The 26,208-nt window shown below is 37.7% G+C and overlaps 1 protein-coding gene across 1 annotated transcript; it reads left to right on the forward strand.

Moving 5' to 3' along the window:
* The first annotated feature begins 2,964 nt into the window (after positions 1-2,964).
* LOC133996566 (CMP-N-acetylneuraminate-beta-galactosamide-alpha-2,3-sialyltransferase 1-like) lies at positions 2,965-8,626 on the forward strand. Its single transcript, XM_062436169.1, has 6 exons — positions 2,965-3,223; positions 3,401-3,597; positions 3,713-3,892; positions 7,338-7,383; positions 7,461-7,580; positions 8,375-8,626. Exons 1-6 carry the CDS (start codon positions 2,996-2,998, stop codon positions 8,540-8,542), a joined length of 939 nt encoding a protein of 312 aa, XP_062292153.1. The 5' UTR covers positions 2,965-2,995; the 3' UTR covers positions 8,543-8,626.
* The last annotated feature ends 17,582 nt before the right edge of the window (positions 8,627-26,208 follow it).

Here is a 26,208-nt window from a genome sequence, read left to right on the forward strand (position 1 = left end):
GTGACGTTATTGTGAAACAGGCAGCAGCAGTCTACCCACAGCATCACTGCCCACTCTCCCTGGCACGTCACTTCAGGTTGTTGGGTTAGGGTGTAACAACTGCTTCCCGAAACTGTTATAATGACCTGACTGCCTGAAATAAAAGTGCGGATGCTCTGCCTTGATTTGATCCGATGCGTGAGTTTTATGATCAAATGTTTGGATATCTAACGACATCAAATATTCAGCTATAGTATGCCATGACACACCTGGTGGAGTTACTACTTATATAAATAAATATTTTTGGTAATTTTTGATTTTCTTTTTTACATTCGAGAGAAGCAGAAGGAGGAAGAGGAGGACCAGGAGCCGCCTGAGGTTCGGATTTTTAAAAGCTTTTTATTGGCGAAGTGTGTTCTATGTTCTACAGGGGAGCCAGAGGGAGCCAGGGAGCCCCCCCCCTTAATCAGACATGAGCTCCCCTGACGACACGAATAGTGACATTTTGGGGGGTCTCTAAAGTATTAACAATATACTATTTTTTACCCGCATTTCTATTTTTCTGTATTTTTAGTAGCATGTACCATACGCAAAAAAGACTTCATTTTTCACTTTAACAAAGGTACAGACACGCGTTCTATTCTTGCCATAATCATCATCGAAGTGTGGCGGTGCTGTATGATAAACTTCACTTTGCGTCATTCAGTCTGTGCGCCAATCAACATTATTAATTTATCCGTCATGTGGTAGTCAGGGTTAAGTCAATTGACTCTAAAGAGCAGCTCAACAGCTCGACCAAGGCAATCTGTGTCTTATTTGTGCTGATAATCTATAGAATATAGTAAACTACATCATTCTGTTTGGCCGTATTGTATCATACAGTATAACGTTTGGTTTTGATAATCTATACGATGTCAGTCCTCTCTCCCGTTTCGGAAAAATATGAGGTCCCCAGAAAGCCATGACAGTTCCAACACTGGCTCTGACAATGTGCGCAAAACATGTTTTCTTCTCATCATAACAATTTCATAACATCATATCATCTTTGCAGAAACCGCACCTCTTCACCAAAGATGTTGCAATAATACTCTGGAAGTCTTTTCCTGGATATTATGTACAGGTGTAAATGGGCATTTCAAGATGCTCATCATTACTCAGACTGGCTGATGTTGAACTACAATAGTCTCCACGTTTACTCAGTATAACTGGACTAAAGGCAGATTGACACTCTGATCAGGTAAGATAAAATAAATAAATATCATCAATATCATAATTGATAGAGGTTAGATCTATTTCGTATATAATTTAAAGGTAGAGTCAGTCATTCTGGAGAGATCGTTGATATTTGAACTAATTACAGCCCTTATTTAGTGAACCTTCAGAAGCTCTGCTGACCAAAAGAGAAATGTGGCAGAATCCGGTGTGATGTGTCAGTTGTAGAGAGAAACTACTTTAGGTCATGATTAAAATCAAAAGTCCAAATACAAAATTCTACTATGACTACAAATCATCAGCCATAATTAAAGTTAAAAAAGCAAACATTTATGAAGTACATTTTTAAAAAGAAATTTTTTTCTGTTTAAGCTTTTAATTGAACTATTTCCATCTAAGCTTTTCCATTTTTAATTTTGAGTTTGAAATGTGATGTTTACCTTTTCTTATTTCCATTGCCATTTTCTATTTCAGCTTTGAATATTTCCATTTAAACATTTCCATTTTAAATTTGCTTTTTCGTTTTTCTTTTTAAGTTTAAAATAATAATCCATTTAACTCTATCTCTTTTAGTATTCTATTTGGTGTTTTAATTTAAATTTAATTAAAAAATATCCTTCATAAGAAACAGACGCAGAACATAAACACAACATCAATAGTCTCCGTCCCTCACTTACACCAACCTGCACCACTATCCTTGCAAACACCCTGATTACATCCTGTCTGGACTATTGTAATTCTCTTCTCTTTGGTCTTCTTCGGAAATCTCCTCATAAACTCAAACTCCAGAATCCACATCAATGTTACCTGATTTATATTGTTTGATGTACTGTTGTTGTGTTATGTGTGTAAGGTGTCCTTGAGTGCTTTGAAAGGCTCCTTTAAATAAAATGAATTATTATTATTATTATTTAAAAAATGTGGGGATCTCCATGACACTGTCTCTGATTCAATGTGGAGAGTGGTCTCAATCGCTAGTTTAAAGTCTTCTTCAATACAGCATGACGTTCATTTTGTAAATTATTATTTTAGAGTAAAGCCTATAGTAGCCAATAGCTGTTTTGCTAATTTGCCATTTTCTTTTAATGGTTTTAAGCCCTTTTTTCACAATTGAAAAATAACATTAGCATTATCACAGTTAACCATTAACTGTTAAGGCACCATGATAACCAAGCCAGCAGCTAGCCTTAGGTTTAGCTCCATCCTCTCATCCAAATGTGGTCACTTCTGGCTCCAAAAATCCAAGATGATGGCAGTCAAAATGCTAAACTTGAGGTTTCAAAACAGTCCATAAACCAATGGATGACATCACAGTGGCTATGTCCATTACTGACCTTATAGTCTATGGTCTGAGCCACTTTATTTGCAAATTATAGAGCCAGGGCTGTGTATGAATTTCTTTCCAGAATCACTGACCGCCTTTTACATGTAAGCTTATTGCCAATTGGAAGAGGTAATAATAATAGTAATACAATTATAATTAACATAGTTTTTTTATAGTGTGATTTTCATGATGCAACCTGTAGATAAAATTATTATTTGTATTGATACTCAATGCTCATCCTAAAGCAATCCTCTTGATTTTAAGAGACTATTAAATACAACAATTTAATTTAAATGGATTGGCTGCATTCACTCTATTTAAAGATGAGTCCATGTAGAGAGCTGTTTACTACCACACTGTTAAACTGATAATAGCTGGAAATCATTCTTCCTTATTCATGAATGTACACTTATTTATTGCACACCACACTTTGTCTGCAGAGTGAAACTATTTCCCACTCACGAGCATCACACAGTCAAGATGAATTCAAGGGTGATCGTGTTTGTTGCCCTGCTGTGCGCCACTGGTCTCTGTGTGTTATTGAGGGGATCCATGCCAGAATTCCCCCAGCTGCAGATAAGCCGCTGTTCTTGCGACAAATGTCTGACAGAGGAGGAACCATGGCTTATGCAGCATTTAAACAAATCTGTTCAACCATTTTTGTCAGCAGACTACAGTCTTCCAGAGGATGCTTTCAACTGGTGGAAGGTAATTTGTCATGAAAAGAGTCACTTAACCTGCAGTTAACAAAATGGTAGAGGAAGTGAAAACTTTGTATCACTTTTATTATCGCTGTTCACAACTCTTTTTTTCCCCTGTATGCCAGTTTGCTCACGTAAAACTCAAAACTGGTCTAACAACAGTTTGTGTTGATATGTTTATCAGCGTTTACAGTTGGAAAGTCGTGATTACAGCACCTACAGAACAACAGTGGAAAGGTTGTTTCAGATGTTTCCACCCAGTCCAGATCTGATAGAGTCCAGCCCTGACCGCTGCAGGACTTGTGCTGTGGTGGGGAATTCTGGTAATTTGAGGCAATCACATTATGGACCTCTGATAGATTTCCATGATGTTGTTATAAGGTAAATTGTATTACCTTATCTTAAAGTTTTCTAATGTATTTTTGCCAATAATAACAGTTGTCCATGTAATGAATTCAAGTCTTTAAGTATGTACATATCTCCCTGTACTATTTAGAATGAACACTGGTCGTACCAAAGGCTACGAGGCAGATGTTGGTACCAAAACAACACATCATATCATGTATCCAGAGAGTGCCATGGACCTGGATAACTCCACTCATCTTGTGATGTTTCCATTTAAGATACAAGATCTTGAGTGGCTCATCAAGGCCTTCAGCACAGGATTTTCTGGAAGGTGAGTCTTATTCTAATGGACTAATATGTTAGCATTTGTCCCCATCTGTATCAAGACCTGAGATGTTCATTAAAATATCTAAATGCTAACATGCTCACAATGACAATGCTAACTTAATGATGTTTTCTAGGTACAGTGTTATCTATGCACAACATGTTATTTTAGTGTAACTGATCGGGATATCATTAGTTTTGCAGGTATTTTGTTAAAAAAACGAAGGATTAAAAACTATTAAAATTACTTACTAAATTTCAGGGCAAGCCGTCCAATACTTGTTGAGACATTTCACTTAAAATGACCAATTTCAAACTTGTTTTGGCATGAGATCAGAGGTCATCAATGTCCATAGGAAAACACCAAAGTGCCAATCCATCCAACAATTGAGATATTGGACCAAAACGGTGGACTGACTGCACCAACATACCACATCATAGGATACGTGAACATATTACACTTAGTACACTAAACTATGGTAAATGGGCAAATACATATTAGACTTATTTGGAGAAGGTTGGTTAGTTTGTTGTTCGCAGCAGGATAGCACTGTTCGGGAACACAAACCTGACATCTTCAATGTCATGCCATGCATTTTAACTGTAGATTTTTAGTATCAAGACTCTGGTTATTAAAATTTTTACTGCATTTTACTATTTTAACCCAAACCCAAACCAAGTGGTTTTGCGCCTAAACCTAACTAATGGTGAGACATGATAAGGTTGAAAATACATCATTGATCTGGCGTATCACCTGCATGCAAACTTGGATGTTGGCATTTGAGACCAGGTTTATATATTGGACCCAACTATTTAAATTGACAAATGAAAGACTCATACCCAGTTTAAATTATTTCCACTAACCAAGACTGTACTCATAGAATAGTGTTACAATGTAAAACTTCAATTGTGGTTCCTGGGGCTTATGTGGCATAACCAAACAAGACTGACCACCAATTTTCCCCCAAAAAAAGTGTCACAATCTAAACTACTATCACAGGTGATTCATCTTCATAACAGACACACAATGTACATCCAATGCAAATATTCAGTGCTAGTACAAGAGGTAGCATGTCCTTCATGAAGCAAAACAAAAAGCAATGACTGACTGGAATTCATGCCCTGCCTTAGTATAGGTAGTGTTGGCTTTGTTAAACAATTATGAACTTTCCCCATGCTCAAGACAAGTTAAGGGAAGAAGGGAAGTGACATATCCCAGCACTGTTAAGATATGACATCGCTATTAGAGTGTAGCCTACCAGCACAGTACAACTCTACAGGTCAGCTGACACGGCAATATAACAAACAGCCTCAAGGTGCTTTTAATAGCTTGAGTTGATCACAGTCTTCCTTGACAGTGCCAGTTCTTTTGCGTGAGGGTAAGATGTACTAACGGAGGGGAGCAAGTGTTGGACAGTTGTTGGCAATGAGAATGAATGAGGTTCACTTGAGGGCCACAATGCCTGCTAGCAGTTTCAGAATGAAAATTCAAGTAATTAGAGTCTGGCCTATAGCTTCCTGCTAAGATTTTCAGAAAGAATGATCTCTGCTTTCATTTCTTCTGGAATGTCTCAAATATAATATTACTGATTATTTTATTAATTTCAGCCCCTTTACACCTTGCATTAAAATGCGTCTCATATCCATATTGTCTTTAGATATCATTCAACCTAATAACATTTTCGCCTGGTATCAATATGTGTCTCAGTCAGTGTCCACATTGAGATCTGAATAGGATCCGATCCAGGTAAAACAGCCAAACTTCTCATATCCTGGCAGAGGTCTCTGAGGTGGTCAAAAATCTCCATAGTGGCAAGGCCCTGGGTGTGGATGAAATTTGTCCTGAGATGCTGAAGGCTCTGGACATTGTTTGGTTGTCAAGGCTGGCACACATCTTCAGTGTTGCACTGGGATCAGGGATTGTGCATGTGGACTGGCAGACCAGGATGGTGGTTCCCATTTTCAAATAAAGAAAACACCGTTTGTGAGGATGTGTTCCAACTACTTGCGGATAACACTACTCAGCCTCCTGTGGAAAGCTTATGCTTGGGTGCTGTAAAGGATGCTCCAACTGATTGTCAAATCTTGGATTCGGGTGGAACAATGCGGATTCCATCCTGCCCATGAAACAGTGGCCTTTAACCTTGAGGATACTTGAGGGGTCATTGGAGTTCACACATCCAATGTACACATGCTTTGTAGACTAGATAAGGCTTACAACTGTGTCCCTTGAGGCACATGGTGGACAGTCCTGTGGGAGTATAGGGTACCCGGCCATTGCTGCCAGCCATTTGGACCACAACAAGCTGTGTCTGCATTCTCAGCAAGTCAGACTTAGCCTCAGTGGGTGCTAGGCACTGCAAGGGTTATCCCTTGTCACCAATTCTGTTTGTGATTTTCATTGACAGAATCTCAAGGTGCAGGGGGAGGAAAGTGTCCAATTTGGGGGTCTCAGGGTTGATTGTCTAGTTTTTGCAGATGATGTAGTTCTGTTTCCTTCAACACACTGTGACCTTCTGCAGGAACCAGGACAGTTTGCAGCTAAATGTGAAGCATCCTGGGATGAGAGTCAGCACCTCCAAATCTGAGGCCATGGTACTGTGCTGGAAAAATATGACTGCGTCTTCTCGGTCAGGAGTGAGTTGCTGCCTCAAGTGAAGGAATTCAAGTACTTTGGGGTCTTTTTCACAAGTGAGGATAAGATGGGGCATTAGGTTGGCAGGCAGATAAATACAGCATCAGCAGTAATGCGGGCCATGTACTGCACCGTTGTGGTGAAGAAAAAGCTGAACCCGATGGCAAAGCTCTCAGTTTACCAGTCAGTCTACATCCCAGCCCTAGCATATGGTCATGAGCTTTGGGTAGTGAGTGACTGAAAGAATCAGATCATGGATACAAGCAGCCAAAAAGAGTTTTGTGTGGAGAGTGTCTGGCCTCATTTTTAAAGATAGATTAAGGAGCTCGGACATCCTGGAGCCACTGTTCCTTTGGATCGAAAGGAGCCAGCTGAGGTGGTTTGGGCACCTGGTAGGAATGCCTACTAGGTGTCTTCCTTTGGAGGTGTTCAATCCAGACACATCCAAATAGTAGGAGACCCCAGGGCAGACCCACAACATGCTGGAGGGATTGCATATCTCTTGTGGTCTTGGAACACCTTAGGATCCCCTAAGAGGAGTTAAAAATGGATGGATGGATAGTTGACAGTTGGATTGACAACGCAATTGCTTTAACATTGTGTTCAATGTTTTCATGATTTGCCCCTGACCATCTCTGGAGATGGTTTGGCTGGTTGGATCACAATCCATCCTCAGTGTGTCTTATGTGCATTACGCCCGTAATTTCATGTGGTCAAGCTCTATCCAATTGCAGTCTGATCACCCAAAATGCATTTTAATGTGAGGTGTAAAGTTCCCTAAGATCCTGAGTTTAACATTTTGTGGTATTTCAAACAGGTCATATGTGCCAATAAAATCCACTATCAAAGGCAACAAAGATTTGGTGAGTATTATTTTGAATCCATCAACCAATAAACTATATAAACAATACACTGGAGGCTAATTTTAAATCCATTACAGGTGATAGTGGCCAATCCAGGTTTCATGAGGTATGTTCATGAATTCTGGTTAGATAAGAAGGGCAGATATCCATCCACTGGCTTTATGGCGGTGATTCTTGCCCTGCACATTTGTGACGAGGTGAGTCAATTTTGAATTGTTAATTTTCTTATGATTGCTCTATCACACTACTGATTGACAGTTACAAATAATTGATGATTGATGATATTGGAGCCATATTATGAGTCTTAAATTTAAATAATAAAACAAATAAATAAATAAATAAGAAAACTGGCCACAAAGAGACTTAAGCATAGTATGGTTGATATAAATGATTGCCTGATAATCACCTGTGTATTTGCTGATTATGTGACATGATTCTGCTGTATTCCTCACACTCTGGTATTCTATAAGTAGGTCTTTGTTGTGTAGGCTGTCTGGTTAGATAAGGGAGAGCAACAGTTTTCCGACCGAACACATCAACTATGTTCAATGTTTTTTTGTTCCATTGAAAAGTCAACTGCAGTATATCATTTAATAAATATAATTTCACAAATCTCATGCTGTTCAGCAAGATTTTGCAAAACTCTCATTTTGCTGCAAGCAAGAAGATATGTGTTTTATCATCTAGGGCCATGAAGTGACCCATCATAATCTGACTACACTGTAAGAAATAAGTGACAAAATATAATCTCATTTTATACATTTTTATTATTATCAGTCATAATTTGCATGTTCACAGTAGGTCATTGTCAGGGAATGGTAGACATGCTGTAGCTGGTTTTGGGCACTGTGCTGTGTGCTTCTGTTCTGCTTCTTGGTGTGGACAGAATCAATTCAATGAGGCCTCTGCTTTACATTCTCCTGTCGACTTCTTAACATTTTAGCTTCAGACTAGGTAATTGGTTTAATATGTGTTGATTTTGATTTCCCAGGTCCATGTTTTTGGTTATGGAGCAGATAAAGATGGAAACTGGAGTCATTACTGGGAAACACTCAAAAACAAAAAGTTAAAAACTGGAGTTCACCCTGGATCACATGAGTATTATAGTATCCTGCAGCTAGCTGAGCAAAATAAAATCAGTTTTTATACAGGGTATTGACCTTTAAACTCAGAGTCCTTACAATTCAAGAGGCAGATGTCACTAACTGAATGACTCCCTTGCTGCACACATTTACCCTTCATGAGCCCCTTTCACCAATGCACTGCAGCCCTGGTATTTTGGGTGGGGTGAGACTCAGGGAATCTCCTGCTGTGTGGTACATGCACGAAAAAGTTAGAACTGATTCTGTGGACACAAGATTCTACGCAGCTTTGCACCTATTTTATTTGTTTTTAATAGTATATTGCTTATTCATTGTCATTTTGATGGTCTTTGTTGCAAAGCAACATGAATGAACAAGTTACTCAGGACTGAAAAAAAGAAATGGTTGTGTATAGCGCGTACACACACACACATACACACACACACACACACACACACACACACACTAAATTTGCCTATTTGAACAGCACAACAGCAGTTCAATTTGAAAGTGAAAACTCTTTGCTGTGTTTTTGCACAACATATGAAAATTACCTGGGCTGAACTACCAGGCAGATGTCTCTAAAATGATGTGATGATATAAAATAATGGATAGTACCAGTCAAAACTTTGGACACACTTTCTCATGACTGGTACTATTCATACCTTCGTATCATCTTAATATGATTACATGTATATAACTAGCCACCTGTACTGTGTACAAGTGCTACTTCAATTTATACATACACAAATTCTTCATGAACTGAAGAAAACTAAATCAGTGCTTGAACTGCAATTATGCATATGTCTAAACCTGGCATGTCCAAACTATTCCACAAAAGGCCTTTGTGTGACAAAAGGCTGCAGGTTTTTGTTCCAACCAAGAGCACACGATTTGACCAATCAACTGTCTGAAGACTGAGGTCAGTTGATTAAATGAGTCAAGTCTGATGTGCTCCTGCTTGGTTGGAATAAAAACCTGCAGCCACATGGTCTATGTGGAATAGTTTGGACACCAAACCATCAGCCTGTATCAAAATGCAGATTTTACTCTCTCTCAGTTCCTAGTTTATATTTATTTTTTGTGGAATCTTTAAAAATTGGTATCAAAATGTTAATTATGTCTTTAATGTTTTATTTAAAATTAATGTATATACAGTAGGGTGGGCTAAGTGAAGTAAAGATTGTGTTACCTCAATGAATGTATTTATAGATAGTACAATTTTCTGTTAACCATAGAAAATATAACACATGTATATACTGTACACCAAGATCAGATTATTTGTAATTCTCTACACTATAATGGACACAGACAATCTTTGGACACTAAAAAGTCAAGTCTTTCAAATAATGTTCTGCGGTGATATTTAATGTCTTGCTCTACTTTGTACTGTTAGAACCACATTTTCTATTTCTATTTCTATTTTTCAACAAATGTTACCAAAATGTTTGACAATACACTTGAAAAAAGCAGATTGATGAGTGATTTTTTTGGGTCAGAATTGTATCTCAGTTTTTTAAAGTTTTGTGATGTCCCTTTTTCTTTTCCTTCTACTTATGAGGTTGGTTTGGCTTTCTGGCTCAGGAAGCAGTGGGCAGGATTGGTGAGAACGTTAGGAAACCACCTGCACCTGGTTAGTTTAGGCCTCATTTGGGTGACTTCCTTGTTAACCTCTTTATCTTGTCTTCCTTCCAGACCTTAACCAGCATGATAAGTTAGGGTGTGAGTAACTCTCATTGTCTCCAATGTAATTTACTAATTGTATGCAGAAATAAGTTGATGTTTAGTGTCAACTGGAAGATCACCTGTTTGAATCCAACTTGGCACCAAGGTGTTTGCATCCTCAGTTTTTTCCCCATGTGTTATAAACTCTTGTGGTTTAAAAGTTGTACAATTCCGTTATGTCAAATACCTTTACGTCTTATCATGTCTTCCCAGTGGCGCATTTTTAAGAGAATTCTGTTGCCTACTTTAAAGTGTCTGACTTTACACAAACAAAGAGTGACAAGAGGTTAAGTTGGAACTCTCAGACAGTTTCTTCTTTCCATGCAGTGCTGTATGACCCAAATTGGCATTGTTTACTGTGTTCCTGTGACAATGTTGAGTTATTTAATGATTGATCCCAACTGTTTGTTGGGTATGGTGAAGTGAAATGAAGGTTTGGTTAGCAAACTAAAGTATGGGGGTGGGGGACACATGCTTTAAAAAATAAATAAATCTTGTCTCCTTATTGTATATAAGCAATTATAACAACAATAATAAAACATTTTTTTAAAAAGAGTTGTGCCTTTTGTTTAAGTTTTATTTCCTCACACACTGCATGATTTTTAACCTCTTTTGACACAGCCAAGTAGAGACCAAACAGCAAAGCACAGGACACAGGTTTTCATGGTGGGGTTTTATTCACCCAATAGGTTCAAAAAGAACAAAATGGTCTTGATTAATATTCATATTGGGGGCTAAAAGAGGTCTGAACACAACCAAACTGCTCTCAATAGAGACAAAACTGACCTAATAAATACACCCGAGGGGAACATATATACTGTTTGACCAAAACATTTAGCACACATTAGGGGCAACTACTTAATTAGCTAGAAATAGACACAACATAAACAGTTTGCCTTTACCTCAGTTTGCCTTTACCTCAGGTTTTCACACACCAACAGTGTGTGAAAACCTTGTGAAGACTTACAGAAAATGTTTGACCTCTGTCATTGCCAACAAATGGTATATAACAAAGTATTGAGAAGAACTTTTGTTATTGACTAAATACTTATTTTCCACCATAATTTGCAAATAAATTCTTTAAAAATCAGACGATGTGATTTTCTGGATTTTTTTTTCTCAATCTGTCTCTTATAGTTGAGGTATACCTATGATGAAAATTACAGGCCCCTCATCTTTTTAAGTGGGAGAACTTGCACAATTGGTGGCTCACTAAATACTTTTTTGCCCCACTGTATATGTTCTTGCGCACACACACATACATTCACTTCTGGTCTTGTCTTTTGTCCCACAGTGTACATACTGGTATTTTATATTCTCATTTGCTCAGCGGAATAAAACAAGACTTAGTTTAAAAAACATAATGTGAAAAAACACAATGTGGCTTATTATAGTGTATATATTTATTTCCAAATTTCAAATTCAAGTGTAAATACTGAATTTAAAAAAAAAAAGAAAAAAAAAAAAAGTAAGCCACAATAAATCGACTGCCTCACATCTTTGATCAACTCCTGCAATGTTTTTGTTTGTTTGTCATGTAGCTGATGGTGTACTCACCATAATGAAACACTCCAAAGTGGTATATTTACAACTTCACGTAAGACATCTGTTATTCAGTGGCCTGTTAAAAAGAACAGATCAACTAACTTTCAAACCTTACTAGCCTCTGTATAATGTCTAGGAAAATGTCATGCCTTTAATAATCATAGTAGCTTATCAAGTACCCAAGTCATCAGATAAGATAATGTTGTCCTGTAAAAGTCTCACGATGGGGACATTTACAGTGTTACAGTAATAAAGTGGACAGTAAAACGTAGAACAGCATCAATAAAAAAGAATAAAGAACAATAAGTCAGTACAAAAGCAATAAAGACAATAGTACTATAAATTAATAATAAACTAATAATTAAAAATAAATTAAATTATAATTTAAAACAATAAAAAAAATAATAATAAAGCTCAGTTACTGTGTTCTGGGGCCAACTGGTGACAAAGCAGGTACAATACCTGCTTTGTCACCAGTTGGTGCTTTTTTCAGGTGTCAAAAAAAACCTGTGCTTGTCAACAGTCCATGAACAGGTGGAACTGCCAACACCCAGTTCTCTCATTTCATTGTCGTCTCTTATTTCTCTGACAGAGGTCACATTGTCCTGTTGAGCCAGGAGTTGAGTAAGCTGGTGTCATATTTCAATTTTTAAAGTTCTTCTTAACTCAGTAAAAGTTGGGTGTGTTGTTAAATAAACACAGGTATGTGTGATTTCAGCATGTCTGAGGCTGTTAGGAAGAGCAGCAGGAGATGAACCCAAGAGCAGGTAGCAGCAGCCAGAATGAACAGAATAATGTTTATTTATTTAGGCTGAGTGCAGGCAGAGGAAAACCAAACTGAATAAACTGAACTAACAAAGCAGAATAAAGCATTCAGAAATACTAAACTGAAAACGGGGGCCTAAACACAAACAACAGGAAACAGGTGGCAAGACACAAGGGCAGGCTGGGAGCTGATCGGTTGGGGACATACAGAGCAGGGCAGGGCTGAAAACACTGTGTGGGGGGAAGAACAGGCTGAGGAAGAGTACATGAACACAGGAGGGGAACAAAAAGCAGACAGAAACCAAAAACCCACAAAATACAAGAAGTAAGCTCAAGAAAGCCCAAAATGTCATCAGTCACAAAAAATAATATGGTCATTAAACAAACATTCTCATTCTTAACCAGGTGAAGGCAAAAGTATTAAATGTCTGGATAAAGGTTCGATACAATGAACAACAATATCTATTAAAATAATCGTATTATTTTTAAATATTTCCCAACAGTCAAACATCATGACTCAAGTTTAGATTTTACATAAAGGTTTGAATCCAATAGCTGCTTGAAATGTTACTGTCATGTGAATATTTCAATATTTAATTTCCATTAGTAAGTGTTGAGTTTTGTTTGTTGATTGATTTTGCCTGATTGCTGAAATGGGAGGAGTTGCACACAGGTGCCTTAACCTACAAATAAAGGGACTGCAGCTTGCTCTGGTGAGATGAAGCATGCCAGTCAGATGAACTCAAGACTGTGTGTCTGATTATTCAGTGTTCCTCCGTTATGTAGGGCCATCAGTGTTTCAAGTCCTTTTATGATGGCAGCGTCAACAGTAAGGCTAATTATTTTCATTGTATACTAATGTGTTATATTATTTAATCACATATGATATTTTTAGTCTATAAAAAAGCTTAGAGAGTGTCCATCGCTGTCCAAATGTATTTAATTGAGAAGCAAACCCTCACATTTGAGAACCTGGAAGAAGCACATTGGCATTTCCCTTTTTCCTTTTCTTACCTATATTATATATATCACAAAAGTTGTTCTCAAACTAAGTGGTCAGTGTTAGTCATTCATCCTGTGTCTATCTTAAACTTAGCTCCTTGCAGTGTAAAATAAGATAGTTGACTGTAAGATATTTAACCTCTGTTTAACAGATATGTTGTAATTGTGTATGAGCCAGTGGTAGGACATATCGGTAATTGTGTAGATTTCTATGTCTCTTTAATGTGTCGAACTGAAAAGCCTTTAGAAAGCATTGTCACTTTGTTATCCAAGGCTTCCTTGTTTCTATCTGATGGTTATTCATGAACCTTTAGGGTTAGCTGTGGATAGGCGTACTTAAGAACTAGTCAAACTGTCAGAAGGAGAAAAGGTAATTCTAGTTGGTATGCTCTCTCTTCTATCAGACATATGATGCCTTCCACTTCTGATTGTATTATTATTACATTATTACAAAACCTGACAATGATCCCTTTGTGTGTTTATTGAGTGATCAAGCAATTAGCAATACTTTCCGGGGTCTTGTCCATCGGACACTAACCTGCCAAACTTTTCTTGAAAGGTTGACTCAATCCACAATTGGGACTGTACTAAGAGACTGAGGAATCTAAACACCCATTTAAAAAAGGTTGTTTTGTTCCAAGATGCCTGATATTTTCTTTTCAAGAAACTGGATAGCAGTAAGTTTAAGAACCATCCACCTTGACTGGCAAAAGTAAAGGTGATTCTGTGGGAATTGCATTTGTTCATTGGTTTCAAATTCTGAACAAGTGGGGTTTAAATGTGCATTCTTGGTTGTTCAAGTAATGAAGTTGTAAAATAGGTCTTTGGTGTTTCAGTCCCCTATAGGATTCTTAAGAAAAGTGCATAGGAAAAAAACTGTTAAAGTCTGTTGCTACAAACTGAGTTATAGTCCCATAAAGCTTTAGAATTCAAGGAAAGCAAACATGTACCTGTGTAACCAAAGGAATACAGGGGTTAAAGTCCTCTGTGGCTTAAATATGGGGTGAAATAGGAAAAACAGTAATATGTGTTGGACAGTTCAGGAAAGCCATACCTTTCAGCTGTTGAACTCAGGACAAAAAAAAGTAATAGAGGAGAGGAAAATAATAAAAAATCAGAATAGTGCAATATTGCGTTACATCTTTGATCATGACTGAATTTGTAAAATTTTTCAAAACCCCAGTGTGATTATTGAAAGCACTGCACGCTTGTTATGGCACACTTTCACTAGTTCTATTTGATGAAGAAAAGACAAAAAATGTGTGTGATATATAGTTAGGAGTTTTGTTAGAAACACTGTGCAACACCAATTCAACGTTTTGTACTATTTTTTTCAAATCTGCTGACAGAAAAAGAACAATGAAGGTGCAGTGGACAGATCTTTATATATTGTAACAGAGTTCTTCCATTAGGATAAAATTAGGAAAAGCTTAAGTACCAGCTGCTAAGAAGGTTAATGATCAGTGGACAAAACTAACGGAAAGTTTGAAGTTGCGGAAGAAAGAGGCAGACAATAGAGAAATAACTGACAAAATGGGTAAACATTTTTAAGCATTTGTTTCTTTGTGTGTGGATGACACATACAACAAATTGGCACAGATGGCACCTTGTGTATTGTTCACAACTTATTACACAACACCATTTTGTGGTCATGTGGCAGATTTTGACTCATGATGGTCATAAAATTGTTGTCTTGAAAAATCTCAGATATTGTTGCATGAGTTATCAGCTTTGTCAAATCCTTTACGGCCTTGTGACTGGGATTATGAGTATATGATAGAATGTGATGGGATATGGGCTGCCATCAATCAAAAGGCCAGTCAAACAAATCAGATAATTGGCAGCTGTCCTAAAATAACACCAACTTCTACTAGTATGGTTGGTATTCATAAGGTGAATCATTCCTTAGACTGTCCAAAAAGTAGACCTCCTCGACAGCTGGGAGGTGAGGCTCTCCCTGGTGAGCAACAACATCATCCACAGGTGGGAGAAGTAGCAGGAGTAGCATCACAGGACAGCAAGAAGCTGCTACAGCGCCATCTATCAGCAGTCCACCTCCACCATATGCTGGGCTGCTGGAACAAACCTTGAAATCACCTACATTGACAGCTTAGAGAATACAATGCCTTCCTGTGACTGAATGGCTGACTCCAGAAGTGTTAAGAGAAATGTACAACATGTTTATAGACAATGGAAGATAATAGAGCTGCATATAGATCTGATCATTGATAAACTTCCAGAACCTAAGAATAATTATAAAGTGTTCACAGAACCTTTGGTAAAGATGGTAACACAGTTTAAACCCACCGCAGCTGAATTGGAGCATGTCATCAGACTGCCTCACTGAGCCTGACTGGCTTTTGGTTAGTTGCCACAGCCCACCTACTACTTTATCGTCCAAGCCACTTCACCACAGCACTAGGGTGCCGACCCCAACCCAGTAACATGAACAAAAAATCATGGTAAAACCATAGTCTAATCTAGCAGGGGTCCCAGGTCAAATACCAGCCACACAGACCCCATTGCTAGAGTCATCATGGATCATGGCAGAAGGCAGGCAAGATATATTGCCTGAGGCGTGGTGGGGGTTTAACACAGCTGGCAGTCACACCGCCTTTTTCACAAGATCTGAGTCGCCTCTGCGAGCACAGACCTTACAAAGAAGCTCGTCTTGTCTAAGTATGTATTACCTCGACTCTCACCCCACTGAATAAGGCCATCGTCCCTGATGTGCCCATATAGGTTGGAGGACAAAATGCCTCTTGACCTAAAGGAGCTCCTCATGTTCTTGGGTTTCAGCCTGAGAGTAACACTACTGTGACCACATTTAGGGGCTTTCCGAATTTCACATGTGATGCATCCAGGGGCACATGTAAGCATTCAGTGACACATGGTTTTTGACAAACGTTCACAATGGATTTGTGAATGTTTATCCAAACTTTACCACATACGACATAGTCTGGATACACATAAAACACAAATTAACTTAGAAATAATATGACAACGACATCGACATTTCTGAAATAAATAAGGACACTCCTTATAACCCTAGATATTGTATAATAATGATCAGTTTTCTTAGGTATCAAAAGTAATCAAGAACAGGAACTGTTTATAACTAAGTTACAACATTTCTATAGGTAAGTCTATGACATTAAATCTACAGTATGTATAACATTTCAAAGATGAAATAAAAAACACAAGGCTCAACTTGTAGCCCACAGCTACCTCACTAACTCATTGGCAACATTGTACTTCCTGCTCGCGTCCTCCAAAGCATTTTGAAGGACTGTAGTTCCTAAACTCAGAGAATGAAAGAATAACAAGGAGTGATAAAATCCATTAATAGAGCTTCAACTTTGTTTTATATCCTCTGAACAATGAAACTCTCCTCTATTCATTCCTTTTCAGATACTGTTTTGAAATTGTGTGGACATACAGCCATAAAACATGCAAGATAATGGCAAAATAACTTGTTTAAACTAATCAGAATTTTAGGGATTAATCTATTTTCATTGTCAACCAATTCCATGAAGAACAACCAAAAATGTAAAAATGTGTTAGTCTGTCTTAATACGTTTTCTCCTCAAACCCATTCGTTCATTGGTTTTTTACTGAAGATTTTATATATGAGACAGTAAGACAAACAGCCAACAATAAAATGCGACACATCTACCAAGATAATGTTCCTGTCATATTTTGTTATCATATTATTAATGTCTGTCACTGAAGAGTCAGTCACTGGATGGCAGCAGAGGAGGTTGTATCAGCATATGGTTCAAAAGTACTTGACCTCAATAATAGTAAAGTATGAATGAGTCATTCTGCTGTCCGTTTTCAGTATCCCCCTCCTCCCCTGCTCGCTTTTTCCACGTCATGTATTCTCTGTTTTGGACCTGGTCTAATGTATTTTGTACTCTTTCCTGCCTTTGACTCTATGATCCTCTGTACCCTTATTTGAGTATTTCAATCTACTGAAACACATCCACCCTGCCTTATCATCTGCATGTGTGTCCTATCTTTTGCATTCCTGCTTCACCACTTGCACCACCCAGCATGGCTGAGAATAAACAGGTGCAGTGATTGGACCGACAGAATGGCATTCGACTCGGGGGCTTCTCGACTATTGATTTGGATCACAGAAAGAGCCGGGACAATAAATCAATATTGAAAGCCAGGCATAAACTCCACTGTCTAACATCATGAACATGTTGTTAATCACGTTGCATATGTACAGTAATAAGTGTGAGTATATTCATCAATAAACTGCATTACATGTTAAAGTGGAATTTATGGACTGAACTGAACTGTGCATGGAGTATGCTTGTGTTTCCTATTAGAATTTTAACACTTTGTTGGCCATTTGAAGGTAACATCAAGGAGATTAACAGCAATTTTCATCTATGTATAAGGATGAAAAGTGCTTGAGTACATTTTGAATTTTTCTCTCATGAGGCTACACCATTACATTTGGACGGATTGTAGATGCTTTTTAGGTCTGATGTCATCATGACATGCCTTGACAAAATATTTCAGTAATTACAGTGGTAATTAATGCTTGTTCAAAAAATGTTTTGACCAAGGTATGTTTTACATTTTCAGATATCATCAGATCCCAGCATCACTTCTCAGACTAAAGACCAAATTATATATTTTGTGGCATCATCCATTTTGTGAACAATGTCACAGAATATGTCTGGAGGCAACAGGTACATTTTTTTTTTTTTTTAAATGAGCAAATCCTATCCAAACAATGCACAACCTTATACACTAAAATAAAGATGGGATAATGTTGAATACCACCACATAAAGCAGAGTGCTTCCAGAGCGTTTCCTCTTATGAGTTTATTATTTAATCAAACCCCTCTGTATGTTAGATACTGTAATACTTCATCTTATACAGTAAACCCTAGCATCTCCCATCATTTTGCAATGAAATTATTTACAATGGAAAGGTACAACTTTTAATCATAATAGCCTGCAAGTTTTTTTCTTTGACATTTTGAATTTGCTACTACTGGTGGTTGGTGGTGACAGGCTCGTCCATCCAGGGCGGGCCTGGCACCCCGACCCTTGTGGTTCATTTTGACTCAATGTTTCCTAAAAACTGCAGTGGCCAGCTTTTTCTGGAAATGACTGAGCCTATTAAAAAGAAACTATACACATTATATATTATATTTTCAATAGAAACCAATGAGCAAATGAGTTTGAGGTGAATGCCATAAAGTACTAAAAGACAAACTAACACTTTCACATTTTTGGTTGTTCTTTTCATACGATTTGCTGGCAATGAAAACTATAGATTAATCCTTTAAAGCCTAATCAGTTTAAACAAGTTTTATAAGGCTAATATTTAATTCAGCATACTTTGACAGTATTTTATGAGTTAGAGTTAAAGTATTTCTTTGTTATCATTGGTAGTTTTATGGGGGGCTGTTATGTAGTCAACATGTTAGAAGCCTTGAGAGAAGAACTTGTTCGGGTATTTTCTAAGAAAAGCCCAACCAGCTGTTTTGAGTAAACCCAAAACAAAATGTTACCTGGATGTTGATTTACCAATACATAAAGGAACAACTCATATGTAAAGGTTTTAGTGGATCATACTGTTAAGCTGGTGATGATGATGTATTGATTATTGTTCTAGTGAAAATCGAGTCCAGCTCCATGGGATCTTGCAAGCATAATGTTTCCTTTAATTTCTTTTTTGGTACATGGCTCTGGCTGACTGACAGCAGAAATTTCCTGAGCCAAAATAGTTGAAATCAATGGTGTCAATGGTTTACTGACTAACTGATTTTATTTCTTCACTCACTGTGGAATGATTATACCTGCAGTGAAGCTGGCAAGCTCACAGACTGGGAGCCTTAATCGATCAATACCATTAATAAGTTAAAAAACACACATACAGCGAGATATTTGTGTGATTTAAACAGCTGTCAGTGCAGATTAAGCCTCGCATTTTACATCCTGATCAATAACAGCTGCCATCTTACTTTAATACACAGAGCAGGGTGGCTGACAGGTAATGTGTGCTGTCCCCTTGAAGGCAGAAAAATGTGACACCCCACTCCTCCAACTGGTGGCATTGTGGTACTGCATTAGAGCACGGCATCAGAGATTTAATCATACAGTAGCTGCAGGACTCAGTCTAAAAAGTAAACTCTCAGCAGCAGCTCATGATCAATTATTCTTTCACATTGTATCTTTAGAAAACCAATAATATACAGTGGTGTACAAAAGTCTGAGACACACTGAACATCTCAAATTATTTTACATAAACCTGGAAATAATCTGAAAATTTGAGGGTTCAGAAGCAATTTAAATCACAAGAAGTAATGACGTGTAAAATGAAAAAGAATTTATATGAAATTCGACGCTATTTGTCGGTCAGCAATCAAATTTAAGGTAATTTGCGGCACTGACCAATTTGACTCCTTTCAACAAAAGGTCAGATTTCATTGTATCCCTTCCATTGAGGCATTATGACGATGGTCAGGTACATTTCATAGGTACATTACATACAACATACCCAGCCCACATTTGTTGGACATAAGCCTGATTATCACGACAACAAGAAAACCACAGACATAACGTGACAGCATGTACTGACAAGCATTCTTTGCACAGTGTCAACAATGTAAGGCCCAGAGTATCACGGAAAGTGGAAATGGATAGGCCGAATGGAGAAGCAAAATGACTCAGCAAATAGATTACATAAAATGAGGAAATACAGCAAGGAAATAGAAATGCAAAGGTGTCACAGTTAAGGAAGGATTTGACTCAATTAAATTGCATTTTCAGTGTTGTTTTTATATAAACTTACATTTGGACCATTAAAAATGTCTTTCGGGTTGGTGGGCTGTGGGGCCAGTGATTAATAATATTACCATCTATCTGTGTGTTGATGTGCCCAGCCTATCGAGGACAGTGTTATTTATTCTTTAATTTGATTTGATAATTATGTCAGAGGACCACACCTGTGTGCTGTCATTCTGCCATACATGTTGTGAACTAATTAATACCAGATTATATGGTACTGACTGGTGAGTCAGCCATAGACAGCTGTGTGGGTGTGTATGCGTGAGTTGGAAAATGACACGAAACGAGGTCAAAGAATGCAACTAATCCCCTTTAAACTCTGACAGTTAAACTAATTGAACGAACTGACATTAGACATTGTAAACTGTAGGAACAAAGTGAGCATCAGGTCTCAACAACATCCTATCATTCATGGTATGTAGGTGATGTGGTACACACCTTATTATGTATAAAGGTAATCTGTTTTGCACAAAGACATTCCTCCCTAGAGGCTAGACGGGTTTCTGAAAGTTTTAGGACATGTCAGATAAGAAAGAAGATTCAAGGTGAGGACAGTAGGTTTATGTACATTCCACCATTTTTCAATACAAATTGTGGTTGTATTTGAAAAAAATTATTACAACACAAAATTATCCTGATAAGCCCGTGCAGTGTGAGTGAAAAAACGCAGCTCTTTTATTCACTTGAAAAAAGGTTTTTATTACCCTAGAAACCCATCACTGTCTTAACATATAGAGTCAACCATGACATACTGTTGAGTAAGGTTTTTGTTGTGGGGCTGATTTGTAATAATATGCATGATTTAAAATGTAAGTTTAAATTTGGACAAGGTTTTCTAACTTTTAGAATTTCACTCACCAAAAAACAAACAAATGGAGCACAGATTTCTGGGATGGTCTGTTAGTACAATCCACCGAGTAAGATATATTATTTGATACGGCTGAGAGGTTTGTAATTTCAAGCGTCGCACGCATAACTAATGGAGAGTAACTTGACTGGTTGGATGTTGGTTTGATTTGAGACAGAATCAAATGCTTATCCTTGGAGTCCTGGATGTTTGATCTGCATTTTTTAACTCAAATTTTGGGATTTGAATTTGGTCTACTAAATTTGAAGAACTTGAATATATATTATTGGAACTTTTTCAACACGTGAGTGGGCGATATAGATACAATTAAATATCACTTATCATTTTTGACCAAATACCTCGATATCGATATCAAAACAATATTGTAAGGATGACTATAGGTGCTTTCACAAAATATTTACACAATGAGATGTTTGATAAATAATCATCAGTAATATAAGGACAAAGTGGGTAACTGCAAATAATAGAACAGCTAGAGCAGTTTGGTAAGTACAGAACATTACATTATTTTACTGTAATGCTTCCTTTATAACTAGGAAAAAACAACACTTACACCATATCACAATATTACAATGTCCAAATCCTAAGGCGATATCTAGTCTCATTTCACGATGTTGATATAAAATCGATATATTGCCCAGCCGTATGTGAATGTTTAACTCTCAATTTTTGAACACTAAATTTCAGTGCTAGGGAACAAATTCATAATAGAAAGGTTCATAAATGACCTGGTATTTAATGACAACCCAGTTCCCTGGATTGAAACGGCTTTGTTTGTCTCTGCAAAACATGGATACGTTAAATTCTTTCATATGTTGAGTCTCTAGATGTAAGTGTTGGCCATTATCAGTTTAATAATTATATTTTATAATGTGACAACATTGTGGTTTTTCATGTTTATTTATTACACATAAAGAAAAAAGCATAATACATGAAAAGTAATGCATGCAGAATTTTTGGAGATTAAGAAAATTAACAAAAGAGAAATGTGCAAAACCCATCAGAGCTCATCAGGTTGCCCTCCTATGGTGAGACATACAACATGAAAAGAGTACAGAAATACAGATAAATACTTACAAAAGCTAAACAAAAATATAAAAAATCTAAAGTGTTACAAGTGTTTCAAGAAAGGTGACCGGTACATTGAATATGATAGTGACACTTATGATGCTGCATTACTTACTGTAGTTGATCCAGCAAGCAGAGTATGGTTCATTTCTTAAATGACTTTAGGCTGGTGACATTTCTAAGGTAAACTGGTAATCAGTTCCAACAGAAAGGACCTCTGAATTTAATTGAAAAATTAGAAGAAGTTGTTCCGGGAAAGGTGGGGTGGAGATTACTGGCTGACCTTTTATTGTAATTACGGATTTGGAAGTTGAAGTGAAATACATTTTGAAAACATACTGGGAGTAGGTGGTTAAGGTCTGGTTCGGTTTAGGCACATAAGCCAATTGGTTAGGGTTAGGGAAAGATGGTGTCAAGACACTGGTGTTGTTGTTGATTGAACTGACCGATGACAACCAGTAACAAAGTGAGCATGCGTGAAAGATGAGTATGATAGGGGCGAGCAACAACTATGCCTGGTACACAAAAGATAATCTCCCATCAACGAAGCTTCATGTCTCTCAAGGTAACTGAACCATGACACAAACACTACAATGGGGACACAACCAACTTCCTCCTGGATATGGATCAGCTACTGAGTCAATTTGCTGTTTTCTTGCTCAACAAGATTGTCCGGCATGTCTGTGTCAGGGCAGACGAAACAGAGCACACAATTAGCATGCCAGAGCACAAAAGCAGCACAGACGCGCTGTGGCATGTTGCTGCTTGGAAATTGTTAGAAGAGATCAGAACAGCCAAGTTTAAAACTAATACTTTTGTGTTAGGATTCATTCAGATCATGTTTCATCATTCTTGGATCTTGGAAACCTTTGCAGAAGCCACACTTTTTCACCACAGATGATACAATTTTGGAATCTTCTTCTTGGAAATTATGTACAGGTATAAATGGGCATTTGCTCATCATTACCCAGAGTGTCTGACATAGGACTACGGTAATCTCCACGTTTACGCAGTATTATTGGACTAGAGGCGGATTTATACTGTCATCAGGTAAGAAAATAAAAAAAGAATATGAATACATTTAGTTTCAGCACATTTGAATCGAACAAACTTATCATGATTTTCAGAGATGTTAGATATATTTTGTCTATAATTTAAAGGTAAAGTCAGTCCCGGAGAAAGATTGTTGATTTTTGAACTAAACACCCAAACAAATACAGTCTTCATTTAGTGCACTTTCAGAAGCTCTTTCACAACACATGTACAGTGCGATATTTGTGTGATTAAACAGCTGCCCACTCAGATTACACTTCACTAAACACGACAGCAACAAAAGAGGAGATTTGTATTCATGGTTAAAATTAAAAGTGCAAATACAACATTTTTATTAATTAAATTATAATACTATTAGCATTATTATTGTTATCATTAACACTATCAATTACCACTGCTATTGTCACTGTTATCATTAGTATTATTACCATTATTACCTACCACCTTAACTATTGTCATAACCTTCCACATTGATCACTTACTACTGACTACTTTTATCAATTACTGTAAGTAATTACTTGCCACACACACATCCACTCACGCACTCACCAACATACACAACACATATCCCTGAACAGGGGGGGCAGGGATGAGGGGTGCCAGACTCTAGGCATCATCAGTGTGTGTAAAAAGAGACTGGATCAGGGTGGGCAAACCACTTCCACACCTCACTTGCTATTTTGTCACTTTGTCTTCCCACGTCTATCTTGATGTTTTTTGCCATCTCATTATGAGTAGGGATGTCCGATATTATCGGCCCACCGATATTATCGGCCAATATTCACTTAAAAATGTAATATCGGGAAATATCGGTATCAGGTTTTTATAACCGATATTTGTTCTGTAGGCGTCAGCATTTCCGAGCCTGCATGAACGCAGCATGGGACGTTAACCGGCGCGCGCTTGATGACGTATAACAACAACACGCTAGACTCGTGGATTTCTAACCGTGGCTAACAAGTTCATAGCGTCCACCGCCATGTACACAAACACACAAACAGAAGGTTTACCTCCTCGTTGTCATTTTCTCTGTTATGCTTTCGACGAGTCGCCCCTGTGACGTCACCGTCAGAGTCCAGTGGGTCCTATTTGGGTCCTACTCTGCTAGGGAAACACAACAGCTGAGAGGAGCGAGTGAGAGGACGTTCCTAAAAAAGGTCCCGCCTCCAGAAACGGGGCTTATGTCTGTGGTTTGGAACTATTTCCAAGTGTTCCCTACGGATAGTAAATTTGTAATTTGCAATGACTGCAAAGCAGCATAATAAATATGGCAGTGCCATATTGGCACTTTTTTCCATAACTTAAATTGAAGTTGTTCTCTTATTTTGCACAGACAGTGTTTACATTTGGAAAGCCATGTTGCATTTATGTATGCATCCAGTGGGTCCTCACAATAAAATTAGGCATAATGTGTTAATTCAACAATAGGAGATATGTTATGTTGTTACCTAATAGTTTTGGTGTAAAAAGCCTGCAAATATCGGTATCGGGTGATATCGGTATTGGAAATTAAGAGTTGGGGAATATCGGAATATCGGATATCGGCAGAAAAGTCAATATCGAGCATCCCTAATTATGAGCATTAATTTATAAGATATAGATGTTCATTAGGAAGTGGTGATATGTTTTACACTTTACAGTAAGTCTCCCCTGTGGGAGTTATACATGTTAAGTATAAAATATATAAACTATAAGTGTTTAAATAGTTTGTAACTCATAAATAAAAGTAGTGCAGGAACATAATAATTTTAATTATGACCAAAAATATCCTCCATAAGAAACAGACTCAAAGCGTGTGTATCTGTGTGTGTGTAAAATGGAAGTGTATCTGTTCCGTGAGAAAAAACTTTCTATGTGAACTGGCCATAGCCTCTCTCTGCAGGTAGCCCTCCTGCACCATGAAACAGGGTGCTGGAGACGGGAAACTGTCATATCCTCATACAGACAGCTACTCTGATGATTTTACCCTGTCGTGTGCCCAAACATGAACACCCCCTGCTGATTGGCTAGAATAATGTTGTGTGGCTTGCAGGCGGGGAGTTCCGGTCCTCTGAAATGATGCCAATGCGGAAGTAACTTAAAACTGCATTCTATCAAAAGGCAACCAGCGGGCGACCGTTTTTGGTGTCAAAAGGACTTCCATCTCTATACGAGTCAATGGAGAATTCACCAACTTCTCACTTGATTTATAACCTCAGTAAAAGTTTTCAAAATGTGTTTATGGTCTAAATCGCTAGTTTAAAGCCTTTTTCAATGCAGTATGATGTTCATTTGTGAAAGTTTGGCCTCCCTGATTTTATATTTGACGATAAAGCAGGGTATGCATTAGGGCGTGGCTACATTGTGTTTGACAGGTTGATTGGTTCACAGGTTCAGGAGGGCGCCTCATGCCCCTCCTGTTGCCCATATAAGTAGAATATGTGTTTTTATTTTTCCTGGCATGCACCTGAAATTTTCAAGATGGCGCTGCTCAGATCCGATACTATTGGCTTCCAAGCAGCAGTCCACAAACCAATGGGTGACGTCACAGATGTTACGTCCATTTCTTATACAGTCTATGGTGGCTTGAGCAAAGCCAAAAAGCTCTGGGTCTGAAAAGTGAAGCAAATGTGGAAGTAACTTAAACCTGCATTCTCTCTAATGGCCAGCAGGTGGCAACTCCACTGGCTCAAAAATGAAGTCTGATTGTATAGACGTCTATGAGAAAATGCCTAACCCTAACCCTATTAAAGTCCTATTTCTCATTTGATTCCATGAACAGTTTCATAAGAAGTTTTTGATCTTGATTGCTAGTTTGAAGTCTTCTTTAATTCAGCATGACATTTATTTTGGAGATTATTATTTTAGAGTAAAATAATTGATAAAGCAAGGTTGGCTATGGGGTGTGGCTATATTATG

This window comes from Scomber scombrus, chromosome 16, assembly GCF_963691925.1.
Source record: "Scomber scombrus chromosome 16, fScoSco1.1, whole genome shotgun sequence".
Taxonomy (NCBI): Eukaryota; Metazoa; Chordata; class Actinopteri; order Scombriformes; family Scombridae; genus Scomber; species Scomber scombrus.